General features: G+C 57.0%; 2 protein-coding genes across 3 annotated transcripts; one reads left to right on the top strand and one right to left on the bottom strand.

Annotated features, from left to right (window-relative positions):
• Window positions 1-6: 6 nt before the first annotated feature.
• DHX38 (DEAH-box helicase 38) lies at window positions 7-11022 on the top strand. Of its 2 annotated transcripts, none has more exons than XM_026081110.1 (26): window positions 7-395; window positions 1020-1207; window positions 1376-1480; window positions 1900-2065; window positions 2187-2305; window positions 2460-2536; window positions 2831-2986; window positions 4025-4186; window positions 4272-4379; window positions 5479-5591; window positions 5694-5831; window positions 6090-6276; window positions 6367-6552; window positions 7028-7168; window positions 7352-7462; window positions 7538-7654; window positions 7898-8005; window positions 8124-8236; window positions 8667-8875; window positions 8957-9111; window positions 9189-9344; window positions 9419-9553; window positions 9632-9757; window positions 10155-10250; window positions 10484-10605; window positions 10764-11022. In XM_026081110.1, exons 1-26 carry the CDS (start codon window positions 70-72, stop codon window positions 10846-10848), a joined length of 3705 nt encoding a protein of 1234 aa, XP_025936895.1. In that variant the 5' UTR covers window positions 7-69; the 3' UTR covers window positions 10849-11022. The 2 variants fall into 2 exon arrangements, with proteins under 2 accessions (XP_025936895.1, XP_025936896.1); XM_026081111.1 differs by having other exon boundaries at window positions 10696-10787.
• LOC112973335 (translation initiation factor IF-2-like) lies at window positions 10880-14480 on the bottom strand. The gene is made up of 2 exons (XM_026081112.1): window positions 12350-14480; window positions 10880-12126 (listed from the first exon to the last, which is right to left on the bottom strand). The coding sequence occupies exon 1, from the start codon at window positions 14460-14462 to the stop codon at window positions 13401-13403; it is 1062 nt and encodes a 353-aa protein (XP_025936897.1). The 5' UTR covers window positions 14463-14480; the 3' UTR covers window positions 10880-12126; window positions 12350-13400.
• Between the last annotated feature and the right edge of the window lie 215 nt (window positions 14481-14695).

Below are 14695 nucleotides of genomic sequence, written 5' to 3'. Positions count from 1 at the left end.
TCGCAGCCTATGGGCGCCCGCCGCGGCCCGACCGCCCGGTCCCGCGCGGCGTGGTAGCGGCCGGCGGCGATGGGCGAGGCGGGCGAGGAGTCGCTGCACCGGCTGGCGGGGACGAGCGCGGCCGGCGAGGCCGGCGGGCTGGTCGTGCGGAAGCGGAGCGCCGCCGCCGAGCAGCACGTCTTCAAGGCGCCGGCGCCGCGGGCCTCCCTGCTGGGCCTAGACGTGCTGGCGGCCCAGAAGCGGCGGGAGCGCGAGGAGGAGGCCGGCGGGAAGCGGTCCCGGGTCTCCTCCTACAGGGACTGGGAGGAGGGCCGGGACGAGGCGGGCAGCCTCGCGGAGGAGGAGGACGACGAGGAGGAGGTCGACCAAAGCAGTCGGAGCGGCCGCAAGGACAGGTGGGGACCGCCAGGGGGTCTCTGGGGCTGCCGGCAGCACCGGGCGTTTTGCAGCCGTCGGGTCGCTGCCGGGCGGCCTGGTGACACTGGGTGTTTCTCAGCGGTCGGTTCCCTGCTGGGCGGCCCGGCGGCACCGGACGTTTCGCAGCGGTYGGGTCCCTCCCGGGAGGACCAAGCATGAGCATGCTCTGTGGCGCTGCACGGTTACTCCGTGTCTCCGGGGCTGAGCTCTGTGGCAAGCAGGGGCCCGCGTGGCAAGGAGGTCTGGAGGTCTCCTTGGCAGAGGTCTGTAGGACAGTTCTGCAGGTCTGAGGAGGTCTGAGAAAAGCTTTTCTGCTGGTGCCTTCCCTGAGATGTTACAGTCAGGAGTGTTCTTGGGTGCTGTTAAGCCTGAAAAAGCCAGTTATCCTGTCCATGTGACTGGCTGACTCCAGCTTTGTGGAGGCTGTGATCTGCTTGTAGCTGAAAGCAAGAACAGACCTGCTGGGCTGTTAGCAAAGGATGGGGAGAGCATTTCTGACCACAGACTCCTGCAGTAGCAGAGACTGGGACTAGAGTCGCATGAGGCAAGTCAAGGGCCAGCTATTTCTCAGCACTTTTCTTCTCTCTGCTCTGTCTTTCCAGGCATTACCGTTCTGCCCACGTGGAAACACCTTCCTACACAGGGGGTGTCAGTGAGGAGTTTTGGGAACGCAGCCGGCAGCGGGAAAGGGAGCGTCGGGAGCAAGGTGTCTTTGCTTCCTCCAAGGAGGAGAAAGAACGAAAGAAGGAACACAGTAGGGATCGGGACCACGACCGTAAACGGGACCGAGGTAACTGCTCTGCGATCTTTGTGACTCTTCCTGCTTAGGGCCTTTAGGCCTGTCCCTCAGCATCTTTATGGTCCTTGACTAATCTTCAGGGAGTCATCTAGGGCAGACTTAAGAAGCCTGTTTGTGCACTAAGCACCTAATCTTACCTGTTTTATCTTCTGTCTGCAGAGGAACGGGACAGAAGTCGTCACAGCAGCAGATCAGAGAGGGATGGTTCATCAGAGCGGAGCAGCAGGAGGAGTGAACCAGAAAGTCCCAGACATAGGCCCAAAGGTAGGAGTGAGACATGGTAGGTTTTTATTGATCCTTAATGGGAAGAGTTGCATTCCTTTTTTGGGTTCCTGCTGTTCTTGCTAGGGCAAGCGTGGGTAACAATGTCTGTATTTTCTAAGGTCTGTGGTTAGGGCAAGCATAAAGTTACTGGCTTTTCCTGAACATGGGCCTGGGAGTGATCCTGACAGTTGTGTGTAGAAGTCTGGCTGATCCCAGCCCTCTGGGGATCTCTTCTGGGTCTGTGTGATAAGGATGTGGTCCTTTGGCCATTTTCCTTTGACTTACTGGGTCAGCACCATGTCTTAGAGGGAGAGCAAACAAGTACACTGTCTCTGTTTTCCTTGCTAGAAGGTATAAGGTGGCTCCAGGTGCCCTGGGTCACTGTGTGAGCATCAGGTGTCAAACCCGGTCTCTTCTAGATGCAGCCACGCCATCTCGCTCCAGCTGGGAGGAAGATGATAGTGGTTACAGCAGTACCCGCCGCTCACAGTGGGAATCTCCATCGCCTATGCCTTCCTATCGGGACTCTGAGCGCAGCCACAGGGCATCGTCCTTGCGAGACACCGATCGAAGGGATCGGGACAGGTATCAGTACCTGGAAGAAAGGGCGGTGGCTATGAGTTGGTGATCTGCAAAAGGAGGAGGGCATGTGTAAGAGCAGTATCTGGCTCTCAGCATTAATTCTTCCCTCATGCTGTTTCCGCAGGTCTGTGAGGAGCAGGTACTTGGATAAGACACCGTTGCCCACTCCATCGTACAAATATAATGAGTGGGCTGATGACCGGAGACACCTGGGGGCCACGCCACGGCTGTCCAGAGGGAAAGGTGAGGAGCCTGGGGCTGGGCTGCCTAGGCTGGGTAATGGCTTAATCCTCCTCTTCACCCTCTACCGCACAAGGAAAGGTTCTGTGGGATTTCCTCCACAAGTGGTAACGGGATAGGGCTGGGGGACCTGTACTGACTAGCTTGCTGTCTCTAGGGCGGCGTGAGGATGGGGAAGAGGGCATTGCCTTTGAGACGGAGGAGGAGCGGCAGCAGTGGGAGGATGACCAGCGGGTAAGAGCCCCTGCGGATGGTTTGGGAGCTGGGCTTTGTGCTGCCTGCCTGCCGCACCGGAGGAGCGGGGAGAGCTGGGCCTTGGGGGCTGCTGTTCCCGGGTGAGGGCGGCCGGTGCGGTGGGGCCGTTTGTGGCGCACGGGCTCCCCCGGGCGGCAAGATGGGGAGTGGCGGGCCGGGGCCCGGACCGGAGAGCATCCCGCGCGGGCTTGTGTCGTGAGGGGTTTCCAGCGCCTCCCTGGCCTGCTGGGCTGGGGTGCAGCCCTAAGCTGTCCGGTCCCTCTCCCCTTCCAGCAAGCTGACAGGGACTGGTACATGATGGATGAGGGCTACGACGAGTTTCACAATCCCTTGGCCTACTCCTCTGAGGAGTACGTGAAGAAGCGGGAGCAGCACCTGCACAAGCAGAGGCAGAAGCGCATCTCTGCACAGCGGCGGCAGATCAATGAGGTAGGGATGAGATGTGGGGTGGCTGCTCTGAACCTGCGAGGAGTGCTTTTTTTGCTGCTTCTTAAGAGACCCGCGTGCTGACAGGGAAGGCTGAGCCCTTGCTGTCGGATGGAGAGGACAATCTTTGTACTGGCCCAGACTGAATGAGAGATTCCAGGGAAACTACTGGTAAGCTCCCTTGGAAAGTGAGGCCCTGCACCTTCTGCATGGGACAGAATTCCTAACTAGAGCTGCTTTGCAGTGGATCACAGTATCCAGAACTTCAGGAATGCAGAGGGCCATGCTGCTACTGTTCTGGGCATGAGTTACGTTACTAGGGCTGTGCACCGTTGCCCAGTGGATGCTTAGGGCTGCTGCCCTCAGCACATGCGTAGGGTTGTGTCCAGACTTCTTGGTGTATTCTGAGTATGGCAAGGGCCTTGTGGACGATATCTGTCATGCATTTCCATGGAGACAGTCCTGTTTACCAGGTACTTCATACAGTCAGTCTGTTTCCCATACCCTGCTGTTTCTGGTTACCATTTCTTCCCCAGTGCTTGCTTTCTGGTTCCCTAGACTGGAACCTTCAGTGTTCCTTGTTCTTCATTTTCCAGATTTATTCAGTTTCATCCTATTGTCAGTGCAGGGCCTAAACCTGAGCTCAGTGTCCTGATGTGATCTCTCAGGCTTTTTCTGGGGTTTCAGTCTCTTTCCCATTTTGGGGAAGGCAGACTTGCAGGTGCAACTCTGGATGCTGTCAGTGCTTGAAGCCATGTGCCATAACTGGTGTGTATCCCCAGGCAGAGATAAAGATTTGCCTTGAGCAACTGGCTGCTTTTAGCTTGCTATTTCGTGAATAAAAGTTAGGCCAACCTGAGCTGGTCAGTCATGTAGTGCTTTGCAGTTGGCTGTGTTGCTTTTTCTTTTGCCCTGCGGTTGGTTTGAGCTATATATACTGTGTGATAGGTATAAGGAATCTCTTGGATGTTCTTGAGTGTAATATGAGGGAAGATAAGAGTTAAACGTTGTGTTACATAAAAGAAATCTTGTTCATTGTAGGATAATGAACGCTGGGAGACAAATCGCATGCTGACCAGTGGTGTGGTTCATCGGCTTGAAGTGGATGAAGACTTTGAGGAGGATAACTCGGCCAAAGTGCATCTGCTGGTGCACAACCTGGTGCCCCCTTTTCTAGATGGGAGGATAGTCTTCACCAAGCAGGTAGGGACTGTGGCTAAAGGTGCTGATGGCGGGGAGCCCCACAGGTGTGAGCAATCTGTACTGAAGTGATACCTCTTTTCTCTAGCCAGAGCCAGTCATCCCTGTCAAGGATGCCACCTCAGATTTGGCCATCATTGCTCGGAAAGGCAGCCAACTGGTGCGCAAGCACAGGGAGCAAAAGGAGCGTAAAAGGGTATGGCGTGACCTTTTGGCCTATCTGCCCACATTACATATGTTATATCRTGCCTTACAGCCTTTGTTTGGACTTTGTAGAACATGGGTTTTGGCAGCAATGGCAATAAGGAGTTCACTGTGTTTTTACTATGTGGGATATCCTTGTAGTCCAGTTCATTGCATTGTCTCATAAGCAGCTGCTGTGATGTGGTTTCCTTGGGCACTGCTTGGGATATAAGTTACTGTGCACTTGTATAGAGGAGTCTGATCCAAAGGGCATTTGGATCACGAGAAAAGAGCGGTGGGAGAACACAGGGCAGCCAGCAGTCAGCATGGCAGCAGTATAGATCTTGTCATGTCTTAGCAGAAGAGTTCTGAGGAGCAGTAGAACAGAGTCTCTGTCTTTGGAGATATTTGAAACCTGAGTGGATGCAGTCCTGTGCAACGTGCTCTAGGTGACCCTGCTTTGAGCAGGGTGGTTAGACTAGAAGATCCTCAGAGGTCCCTTCCAGCCTCAACTGTTCTGTGATTCTGTAATATCCAGGAAAGTAGCATGTTAGTTTTTTGGGTGTTTTCCAAGGGATTTCTCTAAAGCCAATGGGGCAGTGGCAGAGAAAGCTCAGATATGTTCCTTGAAAACAAAATGAACTGGATTTGAGGCATTTATTCTGTGAGTGGAATTGAGGTGGAAGCTGAACTCCTGATATCAGAGGCAAGAGAAAGCAGGAAGGTGAGAGAGAGGCGTGTGGGGCACCTGTCAAAAGCAGGAAGATTCTCTCTGGTTCAGATTTGTATAGGTTTAAGTGCAAATTTACTGGAAGGGTGGAACCACTTTCTTGGGAGGCTGTTGGCTATCCTGTGCTTGAAGTCTCTGCATCCCGACCAGTGTCTAAAAGCTCTGCTCCAGTTCAGCTGGAAGAGGGAGACTTGATGTAGGAACAGAAAGGGTGCTCTGTGTCATAGCTTTGTGGAATTGTGGGATAGCACTTTTCCAGCCTTATATTTTGAATAAGGCTGGAGAAGAATGGTTTGTTGGTCCTTGCTGTGGCAAAGTGATGCTGCTCTCAGAGTTGCAGCTATGTCGGTTGCCAAAGTGATGCTGCTCTCTGCCCTTCCAGGCTCAACATAAACATTGGGAACTGGCAGGCACAAAACTGGGAGACATTATGGGGATCAAGAAGGAGGAGGAGAAGGACGAGATGGTGACAGAAGATGGCAAAGTGGATTACAGGTAGGAGCTGCCCTTGTATTCCTCCTGGTTAGCTGGTGAGGAGGCTGTAGGCATAATAAAACCCATAGAGAGACAGGTTCAGAATTTCTGGTGTTTCCTCAGGACTGAGCAGAAGTTTGCTGAACACATGAAAGAAAAGAGTGAAGCAAGCAGCGAGTTTGCCAAGAAGAAATCAATTCTGGAGCAGAGACAATATCTGCCCATTTTTGCTGTGCAGCAAGAGCTGCTCTCCATTCTCAGGTATGGCTGCTAGGGAGCTGGTCATAGTGCAACTTTGGGGCATTTTATTACATCACAGGAACCCAAGGGAGAATCTCTCCTACATGTGTGGCCTGTTTGAAGCTGCAGCCTCAGGAAAAAACCCATTGCTTTCTGTGGCAGCACAGCAGCACCTCTCCTGCCTAAGCTGTAGCAGGACTCTTGTGCGACCAACCAGGGCTGCAAATGAAAGAGCCCTTCTTTGTGGTGTGTGAAGAAATATGCTTTCCGTCTCTTCAGGGACAACAGCATTGTGATTGTGGTGGGGGAGACGGGGAGTGGGAAGACGACTCAGTTGACACAGTACCTCCATGAGGATGGCTACACAGACTATGGCATGATTGGCTGCACCCAGCCCCGCAGAGTTGCGGCTATGTCGGTTGCCAAGCGGGTCAGTGAGGAGATGGGGGTGCGTCTGGGAGAGGAGGTGAGTCTGGCAGTGAGTGCAGAGGTGCAGCGTGCAAACAGCGAGTGCATGGGGCTGTTGGAAGACTTGCTGATATCTCTGCCCTCCCAGGTGGGCTATGCCATCCGCTTTGAGGACTGCACATCAGAGAACACAGTGATCAAATACATGACGGATGGGATTCTCCTTCGTGAGTCACTGCGAGAGGCTGACCTGGACCACTACAGTGCTATCATCATGGATGAGGCACACGAGCGCTCGCTCAACACTGATGTGCTCTTTGGCCTGCTTCGGGAGGTGCGTGTGAGGCTGGACAAGAGGAGGGCAGTGGCATGGAGTGCTTGAGCTGGTCTTGGAGTATTTGATGGAGTAGGGTGTTGGCATGGACAGCACTTCTCTCCAGGGTCTGGGAGAGGGAAAGAAGCAGAGACTGTGCCACGTGTCTGTCTGCACTCGCTGTGGCAACACCCCTGGTCCATGGTTCTGGTCAGTTAAATCTCTTCTAGGGCATAAATGCTGCAGAGGCTTGCTGGCTAACTGCCGGAAGCTCTAGATACAGAGATATTTGCAGGCTTAAGGCTTTCTGGACTGGAGTCAGCCTGTCTTTTACCTGGACAGAACATRCAGCATACATCCTTCCTGGAAGTAGCAGCTAGTGCCTCTGGGGTATGGAGGAAGCTCTGTCCTGTGCTGTTGTTTCAGTGGTAATGGAAGCAGCCTGGAGCCTTACATGAATGCCATTTCCTTATTGTTCCTTCCATCTGTTTCCTAGGTGGTGGCCCGACGCTCAGATCTGAAGCTTGTTGTCACCTCGGCCACCATGGATGCAGATAAGTTTGCTTCCTTCTTTGGGAACGTTCCCATTTTCCACATTCCTGGGCGCACATTTCCTGTCGACATTCTCTTCAGCAAGGTGAAGTCAGCATTGCAAAGAGTTCTGCTGTGGTGGGAGGTGGTTGTGACTTGGGTGTACTGTGCCCTGCAGTAGGCAGGGAAGAAAGAAGAGGGATAGACCCGCTGTGATGCAGTGTTGTGCACAGGATGGGAGAGGTGAGATGAGATCATCAGTATCTGTAACCTGGGCTGTGCCTTTCAGACCCCACAAGAGGATTATGTGGAAGCTGCAGTGAAACAAGCCCTACAGGTGCATCTGTCTGGTGCTCCTGGAGACATTCTTGTCTTCATGCCTGGCCAGGAAGACATTGAGGTGAGCTGGGAGGGCAGGCACTGTCCTATCCCCTTGTTGCTTTAGTCTCAAGTTAACAGCTCTTTTTGTGTCCAGGTGACCTCAGAGCAAATTGTGGAGCACCTTGAGGAGCTGGAGAAGGCACCTGCTCTTGCTGTACTGCCCATCTATTCTCAGCTACCCTCAGACTTGCAGGCCAAGATCTTCCAGAAGGTGCTGATGTGTGGTCTGTGATGGGGGTGGGGACTGAGGCTGCTAGTGCAGGGAAGACTCTACGGAGCATGAGAGGTGCAGAGATGCCTGTTGAATTGCATGTGAAGGGTGACAGATAGCTTGTACTCTCCTCACCTTCCAAAGGGTTCCCCTATCCTTCTGGGTTCAGTATTGCTGCTCTGCACCCTTCATCAGAGAAGGGATCTTGCCAAGGGGTCTGACTGGTGTGTGGTATGCTTGCAGGCTCCGGATGGGGTCAGGAAGTGCATTGTTGCCACCAACATCGCAGAGACCTCTCTGACAGTGGATGGCATCATGTTTGTGATTGACTCTGGCTACTGCAAGTTGAAGGTGAGCAAAGGTTTCTTGTCCTGTTCATATCCATGATCTCTGGGGTTGGGTTGAGGGAATTCTGTGGCAGCGACCCAGCTTTTCTCTTGTTTCATTCTGCTCTTCTCTTGCCCCGCAGGTTTTCAACCCCCGCATAGGCATGGATGCGCTGCAGATCTACCCCATCAGTCAGGCCAATGCCAATCAGAGGGCAGGTCGAGCTGGCCGGACAGGCCCAGGTCACTGCTTCAGGTAGGCACCTCACTGGTGTTTGTGTTTCTGTCATGTCCTCAGCTTGGTATCTGGTTATATATGTAGGGGGGCAGGCCTTGGGGCCTGCTGCAGAGGAAAGGGTATGCCCTAGTTTCTGCCCTTGCCAGTCTTCATTCCTACAGCCTAATCAAAGGCAGCTTCCTTGAGGCTTTGCTTTGGGACTAGTCTGCGCAATGGGAAGGACCATGCTCGAGAGTGTATACTGTGCTGCAGCCTGGGCACTGTTATGTGCTGGGAGGCTGCACTGCGTCTTGGGGAGAGGTTCCTCCCTGGGGTCCTGCTCGCTGGCCTGGCTGTGTGCAGAGCCGCTGCCCTGTGTGCTGGCTGTCCGGGTTGGGCAAGGGTTGGTCATTCAGTGGGGGACAATGATCTGAACAGGGGGAGCATGCTCTTTGTGTGTGTTCCCTAGGCTCTACACCCAGAGCGCCTACAAGAATGAGCTCCTGACCACCACGGTGCCTGAAATCCAGCGCACCAACCTTGCCAATGTGGTTCTTCTGCTCAAGTCCCTGGGTGTGCAGGACCTGCTGCAGTTCCACTTCATGGATCCACCCCCTGAGGACAACATGCTGAATTCCATGTACCAGCTGTGGATTCTGGGGGCCCTGGATAACACAGGTACTGGCTGCTGGGGTAGTCTGTCAGCCCATGGGACTGCTGGGACCTGCCTGGATGCTGATCCCTGTGCTGTTTCTGCAGGTGGCCTGACCTCTACAGGACGTCTTATGGTGGAGTTCCCACTGGATCCTGCACTCTCCAAAATGCTCATTGTCTCCTGCGACATGGGTTGCAGTTCTGAGATCTTGCTCATTGTGTCCATGCTGTCCGTGCCTGCCATCTTCTATCGACCTAAGGTACCCACTTGCTCCTCTAGCGGTTTGGGGCCTTCCCCTGCCCTTCGACTAACCTGTGTTCTTTGCTCATCCCTCAGGGCCGAGAGGAGGAGAGTGACCAGGTGCGGGAGAAATTTGCTGTCCCGGAGAGCGATCACTTGACTTACCTGAATGTTTACCTGCAGTGGAAGAACAACAACTACTCTACGCTATGGTGCAACCAGCATTTCATCCATGCCAAAGCCATGCGGAAGGTGAGGCTGTGGCAATGGGCTGCGGGATGGAACCTTATGCAGGAGAGGGACCTAATTGCTTCAAATCCTTGCAGGTGCGAGAGGTGCGTGCCCAGCTCAAGGACATCATGGTGCAGCAGCGGATGAGCCTGGCATCCTGTGGCACTGACTGGGATGTTGTCAGGAAGTGCATCTGTGCTGCATATTTCCATCAGGCTGCAAAGCTGAAGGTGAGAGGGCTCTGTACTAGCCTGGGGGGTGAGAGACCGTGTCTGTCACACGTGTGCTAACCACACTTCTCTGTGCAGGGCATTGGGGAGTATGTGAACATCCGCACAGGCATGCCCTGCCACCTGCACCCCACAAGCTCCCTGTTTGGTATGGGCTACACACCAGACTACATTGTGTATCATGAACTGGTCATGACCACCAAGGTGAGTTTGAGCTTCAGGGCTGGTGAGAAGAACGAGGAGACCTCTGAGGAAAGTGGGAGGGCTTTGCTGTGATACCAGGATGTATTAGAGAGGCAATTCTTGGTCTTCTTCCCTGCCAACCGTGCATGTCCATGCCATCTGCARAGTCCTGTTTGTTCCTTCCTGGGTGACTTTTCCTGGCAGATGTGGGTCGTGTTGAGACTCTTTGCAGTCTCACCAAGTCCAACCCACAGCAGCTTTTTGAGGCCAGGAGGAAAAGCCTGGAAGGGGTATATGCCCAGCTTGAGAACTGCTGTTGGCAAGTGGGCGAGGGAGGGAGCTGCCAAGGCTCTGGAAATGATACCCAGGCCCTGAGAGTGCCATCCTGTTACCCTGGTCTTTCCTTCTGTCCATGCAGGAATACATGCAGTGTGTCACTGCTGTGGATGGAGAGTGGCTGGCAGAGCTGGGCCCCATGTTCTACAGTATCAAACATGCTGGCAAGTCAAGCCAGGTGAGTCTCTTGTCCAGGACCAGGTGGCTGAGTAGCAGGAAGCAGCTACATTGCAAAGGAGTGTGTGCCTGGGTGGGGTTCTTGCTGCGTACAGTCCCACTGCATGCTTGTTCTAGTGCAGCATGCCCTGGTGGGTGTGTGTTGATGTGGAGATATCAGGCCTGTGGGCCTGCAGGGAGTCTGCTGCTGCCCAGGCCTCTGCCTGTCCCTGACCTGCTGCTGTCTTGCCCCAGGAGAACCGCCGCCGCGCCAAGGAGGAAGCGTCTCTCATGGAGGAGGAGATGGCTCTGGCTGAGGAGCAGCTGCGTGCCCGCCGGGAGGAACAGGAGCGCCGTAACCCGCTGGGCAGTGCGAGGTGGGTACTGGCCCTACCTGGCCATGGGCTGCCCTTCAACAGGTGGCTGCATGGAGGATCCCTAATCTCCACACACACCTCCCATCCCAGGCATTCCTGATGCGGGGAAAGGTTGGATCTTCTGTCCTCTGCTAATCACCCTCGTCTTCTCCTGGTAGGTCTACTAAAATCTACACCCCTGGGCGGAAGGAGCAGGGGGAGCCCCTGACGCCACGACGCACCCCAGCCCGCTTTGGCCTCTGAGAAGGCAGTGCCCATTGCTTCGAGGCTTATGGGCTTCCAGGAGCCAGCTGAGTCTCAGGAGAGTGCCAGGCTCCCCCGACTGCTCAGCTCGCTACAGCTTGTGGCCCGGGAAGGCTTTGGTGCTTGGCGCTACTTTTGCTACAGAACAGAAATAATTTTATTTGTTTAAAGGTTGTTAGTCTTTGACCCTTGCTTTGTTTTGTGCTGCTTCTCGTCCTGGAGACAAGTGCTGGGTGGAAGCAGCCCTGCTGAATTGTGCAGGGCTGGTGCAGTCAAGTTACTGCCCTACAGAGCCTGGGATAGTGCACAGAATTACACCATCTTGGAGGGCAAAGACAACCTCAGCCTGGCCCAGCTGTGGCCTGGACTACTGCAAAGGCGGGTCTTGCACAACCTGTGCCCTGGGCAGCCGCTGCCCAGCTGTCCCTCTACACGCAGGAGCACAGGCCTAGCACTGTTTCAGGCCGGGCTGTGACAGGAGCTCTGCTCGCCTTCAGATGCTCACACTCGCGGTGCTGCTCATCTGCTCTGACCCTGAGGTACTTGTTTTCCTCCTGCAACCTTCCCAGTGTGTTTTGGAGCTGCCTGGAGGAAAGGCAGGGAAGATGAGGTGTGGAAGTGGTACAGGAATGTATCTTGATCTGCTGGCCTTATGGGAGCTTGGGTAGTCCAGTGGTTCTTCATCTGTCCCATGCACCACTGTGGTCAGCAGTAACTGCTCTCTGTGGAGAGCTCAGACTGTCTCCCCATGCTCACCACTTACTCCTTCTTGCCTGTCAGCTCAGCAATCTGTTTGACTTGCTGCTGGATCTTTTGCCCTAGTTTCTCATTTGACTGCCTGAAAATGAGGTATGAGCTGGGTTAGTCAATGCCTGGGGAGGAGAAAGCAGCCACCTGCCCCTCTCTACTCTAGTGCAGTTTCTAACTCACTTCTGCTTTTTCACCCACTGGCTGATGTTGACCAGCACCAGCTCGCTTTCCCGGTGCAGCCTGCTGCTGTCAGAACGTGCCACAGTGAGGGAGGAGCGCAGGGCTTCTGCCTGAAAGAGAGAGCCCTCAGGGCGGCGACTGCCAGCCCTAGCCTGTATGTGCCCAGGGCTGGAGGCAGTTGCAAGAACCAGGCTGTGCCAGGGCAGCAGCCTTTGGGGCTGAGCAGAGGGTCTGGAGTTGCCTGATGCTCCGGAGAGCAACTCTGGGAAAGGGAAGGACTGTTACCTCAGTGCTGGTGGCTGCAAACTTCTGTCGTAACATGTTAATTTCATGCTGAAGGGCTTCTTTCTAGCAAGGGAGCAAAGAAGGGTAGTTTGAGGAGAATAAGGCGTTCAGCATTGCTGCTGCTGACAGACCCACAGCCTGGGCTCTGCAGTGTGCCACGGCCCCGGTCTTGTCCTCATCAGCTCTGCCCTCCCCCGGGCTAGGATCTACTTTCCCTGGGGTCCAGGGATCCAGCCCGGGCTCCTTCTGCCCTCAGGCTGTGGTGCTGCCTGTTTCTCTCTCGCACCTGCTCCAGGGCCTTGCTGAGCTTTTCCTTGAGGAAGGCCAGCTCCACCTTGCAAACCACCAGCTCCTCTTCCCGCGTGGCCAAAGCTCGCTCACTGTCCTGGTGCAGCTGCTGCCACTGCTGGGCTYGGCTGCTCAGCTCCTGCAGCCTCGTCTCGAGGGAGTGGGCCTGCCCCAGGAGCGGAGGTGGTGGGGAGAGGCAGTCTGCGCGCAACAGGTTCCCCGTGCCCTGGGGGAAGGCTTAGGGCACACTTACCTCCTGCTTGCTCTGCTCCTGGGACCCCTGCAGCTTCCTCAGCTCCCAGTGGAGCTGCTGCCTCTGCTCCTTGTAGGCTGCAATCTCCTCCTCCTGCTTGGCTTTTCCTTGCTGGGCCTGGGCCAGCTCTGCCCGCAGGGAGGGCATGTCCTGTACCTGCGTGCGACATTGCGTGGCGGAGTGTGGTTGGCCAGGCTGGAGGCAGGCTGGGGCCCCAGCGCTGCCCGGAGGCGGGACAGAGCTCGGTGCAGCACTGCCTCTTTGCTGCTCTGGCACCCAAGGCTGTTTGGTGGCTTGCTGCATCTTGGGGCTGCCTGGAGCCTGCCCTCACCTGTCCCAGCAGCTCGGCCAGGTGCTTTCTGTTGGAGGCCACTTCCTGCTGCAGGGCGTGGATGGTCTCCTCAGCTCCACGGAGCTGCCGCTGGCTTTGCTGCTCCCTGGCCTGGGTGGCTCCCAGCTCCTCCTGCAGCCGAAGCAGGTGGCACTGCAGGCCCTGGCTCAGTTCCTCCTGCTCCCCCAGCTGCAGGGAAGGCAGGACCTTAGCAGGTGCCGCATTGCTGGGGCCTGTGCTGCTTCCTGCCAGGGTGAGGTCTGTGATCCCAGCTCACCGCCTGCTCCCTGCAGCGCAGGCTTTGCTGCAGGGCCCTGTTCTCTTTCTCGAGGGTGCTTGTCCACTCCTTTGCCTGCTGCAGCTCTAGTTGGAGCTTCTCCCTCCTGTCCTGCTGCCAGCACAGCTCCTCGTGCAGCTCCCGCCGCATGGCAGCCTGCTCCTGGCACTGGGTGGAGAGGGGCTGGGTTACCCATGGCTGTGGGGGGACAGGCGCCAGGCTGACCTGGGCAGCAGTCTCCCTGGGGGAGAGGGTCCCACGCTTCCCTGGCCCTGTGCAGGACCCCACAGTCGGTCTGGCCGGGTCCCCACCTGCTGCTTCAGGGCTTGCAGCTGTTCCTGGCTCCGCTGCAGCCTCTCTTCTGCTTGGGCGGTGGCATGCCTGTGCTGCAGCGCCTGCTCCAGGGTTGTCTGCTGCTGCTGCTGCCACCAGCTCAGCTCTGCCTGGAGCTGTGCTGCCGCCTCCCTGGGGGCAAGGGCACCGCCCCAGCTGCGGCAGCCCCAGGCCCCACTGCGACCCCCTCTGGGCACAGACGGGCCCCTGGGCGGGTGCTGCCCCCGTACCTGCTCTGTGCCACCTCGGCCCTGCTGCGGGCCGCTTGCTCCTGCAGCGCTCGTAGCTCGGCCTCCAGCTCGCAGCTGGCCTGGCACTGGACGTCCCTTCCCAGGCACGGGCATGGCAGCGCCTCTGTGTGCGGTGGGCGGCTGCGGGCTAGCAGCAGCTGCACTGGGGCTGCGTGGGGGAGCGGGGGTCTGGCATTGCCTCCTCTCGCCTGCCCCCCTGCTGCCAGGGGGCAGGAGGGGAGCGGAGCCAGGCTCGGCCTTCGGGGCACGTGTGTGGGTTTTGGCTCCCGCAGCGTCCCCCCAGCTCAGGGCACGCACCACCGCTCCACCTCCCTGGGGGAGCGCCGGTTCGGTGGTCTGTACCCCCGCAGCCCAGGACGCCTCAAATGTGTGGGGGCCCGTGGTAGCCACGGGGCGTGCGGCACCAGCATGGGCAGAGCACGCCCATGGGTGGGTGTAACCGTTGGGCAGGAAGCAACGCAGGGGCAAACCGAAGTGGGCCCCCCCACTGCCACCCCCCCCCGGGTGCTTTCCTGCCTTGCCTGTGCGGCGCGTTGGCCCTGTGGGCTCCCGCTGTGCCCCGCCGTCTGGAGCACGCCAGGGCCCCCACGCCCCCGCTAGGGCGCTGCCTGCGGTCGCAGCCCGAATGCCCTGTCCCTGCAGCCCTGGGTGCCCCCCACCTTCCATGGCGCTGCTCTGCTTGGCTGCCCTCGCCGACTGCGCGTCCCGCGCCAGGCCCTGGAGTTCCTCCGCCGCTGGCCCCTCCTGCCTGCTGTGCTCGGCCTCTGCCGGTGCCTCCGCCTGCGCGAGCAGCACAGCCGCGTGCTGTTGGCCCAGCGCTGCTGTTGGCGCAGGTGTGCGGAGCCTCGTGGGCTGCGGGACCAGCCCTGAGTTGTCGCAGCTGGCGGCGGCGCATCGCC

Source organism: Apteryx rowi, unplaced genomic scaffold (assembly GCF_003343035.1).
Source record: "Apteryx rowi isolate R43461 unplaced genomic scaffold, aptRow1 scaffold_537, whole genome shotgun sequence".
Lineage (NCBI taxonomy): Eukaryota > Metazoa > Chordata > Aves > Apterygiformes > Apterygidae > Apteryx > Apteryx rowi.
Note: the sequence above shows the minus strand (reverse complement) of the source record. Positions and strands in the feature narration are given on the sequence as shown.